Genomic DNA, 6514 nt, shown 5'->3' with positions numbered 1-6514 from the left:
CAAATTTTTGCTTTTGCATCCAGTCTTTGCGAACAGAGGCAGGATGTTTTGGGTGATTTTTCAGCGGAAACTCTAATTTTTCGACTACATCTTGCAAATTTTGTTGAAATATGAACAGATACTGTTCCTTACGCATAATGTGTACTAACAGACCAAGAAAATTTTTGAAATACAACCCCTAACTATTATTGACCGACCACTGTTATTCACAGTTTGCCTTACATTCTGCGCATGGGCTTAATTTGGGTCTTTGTCCCAATACCATTCCCGACCATCTAATTGAAAGCGATTAATTTAGTCTTGTCAGACCAAATAACCTTCAATTGAAATTTAAAAATATGTTCTTTATTGCATTCTGGACGGCCTAATATATCCCAATAGGCAACAGTTCGGTTTTCGTGCGATGCAGCGAAACGCTGCCACACTCGCACATGTATTATGATCAAATTTGCTTTTTTCTTCTTTATGATGCCTTTGCGCTCAATTTGGCAATTCTTCGCCTCGCTGTCTATTGATTTGCATTAAAGTTTAATACCTTAAGTGCTTCTGTAATAGTGGCTGCATCGCTACTTGCTTCTAAGTTCACAAGATATTGTAACGTAATATTTTTTAACAGGCTTCCCTTGTCCTTGGGAACACTTTAGGCTATATATTGTCTACGTCCTAACATTTTTAAGTAGCAAATTCCAAAATTTTTTGCCACTTTTCGTGCGGTTCCGCCTTTCCGCAGTAAATCTATTATTTACATTTATGGTTCCTGATTAACTATGTTATTTACTGGTGATCACTTCTTCAATAAATTACAATATAGAAAAAAGTCATCTGACTTCCAACTAAGTAAAAGTAAACTGTCAAATGCAAAACTGAGAGTGAGTGCAAAACTGTAACATCTGCCTTAATTTACATTTTTGTCTGCTGGTTTTTTTATTGTTGTTGTATTGACTTCAAATCATTATGAGAGAGGGAGTAGGGATGTACCAACAAGAATATTCAACAAAAGGATCAAAGTCGTTAGAACTTGGAAATATAGCGGTGGCTGAAACAAAAAGTGTTAAACCATGTTACAGTTTTGCTCGTCACTGTATGTAATACAAATTTTTATTTTGTTAATTTTAATCGGCATTTTTTATGTATACACAGTATGTACATATACGCTCAAGATATGTACCATTAATTCCAGCTATTTCAGAATAGGGTTGCCACCTAAATTTTGGAGTAAGAAGAATCCAAATTTTTCTTTTTTTCCAAAGTATTTTTTTAAAGCTATCCAAATCTTGAAAGCTTTAAAAAGTATATGCCCTTCGGGCAAAGCTCGGTCAACCTGGTACTTATATATTTAAATAGTGTTTTTTTTTTTGTCAATTTGAACTATAAAATCCCCAGAAATAAGTCTTTTATCAGTGTGAATTGCACCCAACACGCCATCAGCTGTTTTTCTTACTGGCAATAAAACTTGCGCAAGTTCAGCTGTCATTTTTTGCTCTCCCAATTTATTCTCTTTTGCTAGTTTCTTGCAAGTTTGGCGCACGAAAACGCCAGCCAGTAAACATCCAGTAAAAAGTATACTGCTTTTTACTAAAATCCATTGAAATGATTACTGGTTTTTAATGCATAGTATTTACAAAAACACAACTATTACTTAATTTCTACTTTTTATTTATACAACAAACATTATTTATTTATTATTATGCTTCAACACAAAAATTAAAATTAACACATAAGTATGTATGTACCTTCACAATTTTTTACTAGTAGATCACAAATTATGCCTTTATCAGCAATATTAAAGTCGTTATGTAATGTAAAGTCACTTTTTAATAGATCTTTTAAGCAATTTCGCCTGTTTGGAAAATTTGGCAGAATTTGGTTGGATTGTTCGTTACTTTTTATAATCACCATTCAAATGTTTTTTCAATCTACAACAATAACAACAAAGTATTGTCTTTTAATGCACAGTATTAATTTTTTTTGATTGAAATTAAATTCACTGACTAATATATTCGTTTTATTTTTTTTTCTCGTTATTAATATATCAACACTTTTGCACTAAATATAATAAATTTGACAAATGACCGGTTATACATTTGTATGCACTTCAAGCAAATACTTTAGAAAGCAGAAAGAATGCGTTCAACTCGCAAGATGTTCGAAACTGAACTGGTTTTGTTGGCAACATGCGGCTGAGATTTATAAGTGCACTACATATTGAGCATATGCTTGAATTGGACGTTCGAAAGCGTTAATGACGCAAAAAGTATACATACATACATATATGTACATTGGGGTATTTATTATATCTTAAAAGACTCCTGCCAAAATGTTTCGAAAAAAGGTTCCTCTAAAAATAGGGGTTTTCATATATAAAATTATTTATATTTTTTCTTTTTTTTTATCGCCCCAGTTTATCATCTGTATAAAAACGGTACAACAATTTTAGCAACCGAATCAAAATAAACAGATTTTTGGACATATTTTCAAATCGGCCCAGCTCGCGTTAATCTTAATATTTTTCCGAGTTAATTTTACTGAAACCTTAAAATATAATAAATTTTATAATTCTGATGGGAAAACAATACCGATTTTTTATGGAGAATGATGCACCCTAATGTACATACATACATACATCTATGTATGACAGAGATAAGAGTAGCCGACTAGGGGCGGAATGTCGAAGCTACAGTAGTCGCTGGAGGCTGTTGGAGAGGACTAAGAGTGTAATCTACTAAATTCGAAATTATTCCTATGTTTAAACATCTGTGTATGTATGTACATACATATATACGGATATAGTATTTATTAATAACATAAGCCGCGACTTCTTATCTATAGAGTACAGAGTTGATTACTTCGTTTTGCACTTTAAAATTGGAAATAAGTATGTATAATAAGTCATTAACTCATTTTGATACGCGTGAATGATGGGTTCCTTTCTATTTTAGTAGCCATAAGGAATGTGTCGAGGATCACACATTGTTCACAGATCTATAAATACTTTCTCAATTTAGTATTCTGTAGCTATCTTATGAATACACTTTTGGTATACAAATTTTCGTATTGTTTGAAAAAAATCGCTTGTGTGGTGTATTTGGCTCTTAAGTAAAAATGTAGAATGCATTTTTTATTTCGCCTTGGATAATCAGCCAAATTCTGAATACTCCCAGAGAGTTTGTTCTCCGCGAATTTGAAGAAATCCTCCAATAATTAACTCCCAGGGAGTAGAATTTTTTCCGAAAATTTGGGACGAGGAAATTCGAACTTTGAAAAAGCTGTTTGAGGCTTTTTTGGCAGCTCAACTCCGCCACTTAATATAAAAAATCTTCAGGGAATTTTTATTCATGATAGAAAGAAAGGGAAAAGAGAGAAAACTCCCAGGGAGTTTCTGTTCAGAATCGGCCTGAATACTTATACTCTTTAAAACAAAATAGAAGTGATAATAAAGTAATCCGTTAAATAACAGAATTCACTATCAGCTCCGATAGCTTATAGCTATCGAACAAAAATAATTTTCCAACAGCAGCTAGTATTTAAAATGCTGCTTAATAATTTACAGAAAGAAAAAATGTTTTCGAAATCCAAACAAAGCCCTATCAGCGGACTTAATGGGTTAAATGAACCTGAACAAAAAATTTGGAAAAAAATTTAAGAAAACGCCAATTTATGAACTCGTTTTTAAACTGTATTTGCTTTGAAGTGAAGTTGATTGCAAACGGCGCATGATTTTACATGCGAAAAGTCAGAAAAACATGAGTTATTGAATAAAAATAAAAAATATAAATAAAGAAATGAAACAAAAAGTTAATAGATTATGCCAAGATGTTTACTGAGTCTAGCGCTCAGCTCTTATCAGTGGTAGTACATAAAATTGTATGTACATATGTACGTATGTTTATACTCCTGCATACATATGCACATAAATATGTCTGTCTAAACAAAGAAAAATATAACATATAAATAATATTTTATTTATTAAATATACAGTCAACGTCAAAAATATGAATACCCTGATGTTTTGACGATTTTCTTTATGTTTTCCATACCATTTTTTTTATTCTTTTATAAAAATATAGTTAATTCTACAACAAAAACAGCAGAATCAAATTTTTCAAATTCATATAGAACTCGGGAAAATTCAAGAAATATCAAAAAATTTCATAAAAATTTTAAACTTCTCAATTCGTTTTCTTAAAAAAATTTTGAGCATGCAGTTTTTTAGCACATTAAATTTTGATTGATTTTTTAGATTTTTTTTTGTCAAGGAGGTTTTGTATTTTCTTCCATAAAACGCATGAACAAGATCTATTTTTATAAAATGCGCAACATCCTCGACCAAAAAATCTCAAAAATCAATGGTAATTTTTCGAGACTTAAAACTTGCACCTTATTATACTAAAATTTAATGGGCTACAAAACTGCATACCCAAAAATTAAAATTTTGATGACATTTTTTTTATTTCTTGAATTTTCCCCGAGTTTTATATGAAATTGAAAAAATTGATTCTGCTGTTTTTTGCTGCTGCAGACAAGCATATGCAGATAGACTCTTTCGGTCAGCTGAATAAGTTAGATGACATTTTGACCAGTTTGGCTATTTTTCTCTTGTTTATTTATTGTTTATAATTTTTTTTTGTGCTTTTTCTTCCATATGAAGTATGATGCGCGACAATTGCTTTTATATGGAAGAAAATACCTATTACCTTCATCAAAAATAAAATCAACGCTATTTTTTAGAATTTTGAAATTTGCACTTTATCCTACTGAAATTTTATGAGCTCCACAGCTGCATACCTAAAGTTTTTCTAAAAATTCTGAGTAAAATATGTTTGTGCGAAATTGGTAATTTTTTGTATTTTTAAAATGTTCGTACAAAGTTTGAAATGTACATTTATACGGTACATGTAATATAATGAACTAGACTTTTATAAAAAAATAATAAAATTTAAATAAGGAAAAAAATAGCCAAAACGTCACTTCACCTAATCAGCTGACCGCAAGTGTATGTATATTTACATGTAAACGGCTAAGTAAATTAAGTAATTAGTCTATGCATGCGAAATAAATTAGACTTGAAACAAATTATGCTAAATCCAAGGGTGCCGCATTAGCAGAATTTTAATGAAAACTGCGTTCTAACTTTATATTTGCGTTTAAAAATAAACTTACATATCTGGAAAGTAATCACAAAGTAATCGTGTAAAGTTTAGAATGCTGTTTCGAAAAGATTTAAATTTGCTAGACTTGGAGTTTGTTTTGATTTGGTTCTTAATGTTGTATTTTTGGACAAAAAAATACTTTTTTCCATATTGATGCCATGTTATCAGTTATTAAAAATGCATAACTCGTGCACATACGTACATGTGTTTGTATATTTACAAGTGCATACATAAACACAGTATTTCATTTAGAAATGCATAGCTTTTTTGGTTGTTTTTCTGAGAGGATAAGATTCGAAACAAAAAAAAAACTTGTTTTGACTAACTAATTTGAAAATTTATTTATTCTTCCAAATTTAACTTACACTAACAAAAGAACTGGTATTACAACATATGTACGTATAATGTGTTGTTAACAAAATCTATTAAAAACAGAGCAGAGAGATTTTATAGACACATTTCATCAGACATTTTATAAACATATAATCTTCGAAACACAAAACCAATGTAAATGAAAGAACACAGTCATATTGCATCATCCATTTTTGAAGGATAAGTGAACATTTCGTTGAACATTGAAAAAAAAAATTATTTAAGTATGTACATAAGCTGTAAATTATATTCCGTTATCTTTATTCACAAAGGCCCTAACCAACACTTTTTTCGAAACTGCGTTTTTAGGGGCCTTCCTGAGGGTCAAGAGGCCTTCCACCCTATATTCACTTCTCCTTTCTATTTTTCTATGTTTAAAAAATGTTTATTATTTTTCATGAAAATATAGCTTACTATCTAAATAAAACCCTGTAAGTTCAAATTTAAAACTGTTAAATCGGATTTTATAGAACTTTTTTGGGAATGCATTTCTTAAATTTTAGTATAATAAAAGACTCATCATTGATTTTTGGCAATTTTTTATTAACGCATTTTCTTCCATACAAAATATGTTCGATTTTTTTTTATGGAGAGAATCAGCAACACCTTCCTCAAAAAGTTGTTAAAAATCAACGGTAAGTCCTAGCTACTTAAAATTCGCACTTCGTTACAATAAAATTTGAACTTCGTTACAACAAAGCTGCATACTCAGAATGTTTCTAGAAAATCGAACTAAAAAGCTGTCGAATTTTGCTAATTTTTGTACAAGGTTTGAAATTTTTACTTACTTGTTATTTGTTGGATAACGAAGCTATACTTTCATAAAAAAGTAATAAACATTAAATAAACGCAAGGAAAATAGCCAAAGAATGCTAAACAGTCTCTTTCATATTTATATTTTCGTCGCTGTATGTATAGTTACGATTATTAGTTGCGTTCGCGTAGCTGTTAATTGTTCATGTTTAACCAAAACTTGCAAAATAGGGGAAATT

The 6514-nt window shown here is 30.3% G+C and overlaps 1 protein-coding gene across 2 annotated transcripts in view; it reads right to left on the bottom strand.

Moving 5' to 3' along the window:
- Positions 1-2168, bottom strand: part of LOC108364355 (uncharacterized) — a 7460-nt gene extending 5292 nt beyond the window's left edge. The window contains exons 1-2 of one of the 2 annotated variants that reach the window (XM_017618006.1): positions 2083-2168; positions 1734-1916 (exon numbers count right to left, since the gene is read on the bottom strand). In XM_017618006.1, the coding sequence (XP_017473495.1) occupies positions 1734-1899 (166 nt within the window). In that variant the 5' untranslated portion in view covers positions 1900-1916; positions 2083-2168. Of the gene's footprint in view, positions 1-1733 lie in introns of both variants that reach the window. The other variant, XM_017618005.1, reaches the window with a different exon arrangement.
- Between the last annotated feature and the right edge of the window lie 4346 nt (positions 2169-6514).

This window comes from Rhagoletis zephyria, unplaced genomic scaffold (assembly GCF_001687245.7).
Source record: "Rhagoletis zephyria isolate East Lansing unplaced genomic scaffold, Rhagoletis_zephyria_1.1 Rzeph_scaffold_01541, whole genome shotgun sequence".
Taxonomy (NCBI): domain Eukaryota; kingdom Metazoa; phylum Arthropoda; class Insecta; order Diptera; family Tephritidae; genus Rhagoletis; species Rhagoletis zephyria.
Note: the sequence above shows the minus strand (reverse complement) of the source record. Positions and strands in the feature narration are given on the sequence as shown.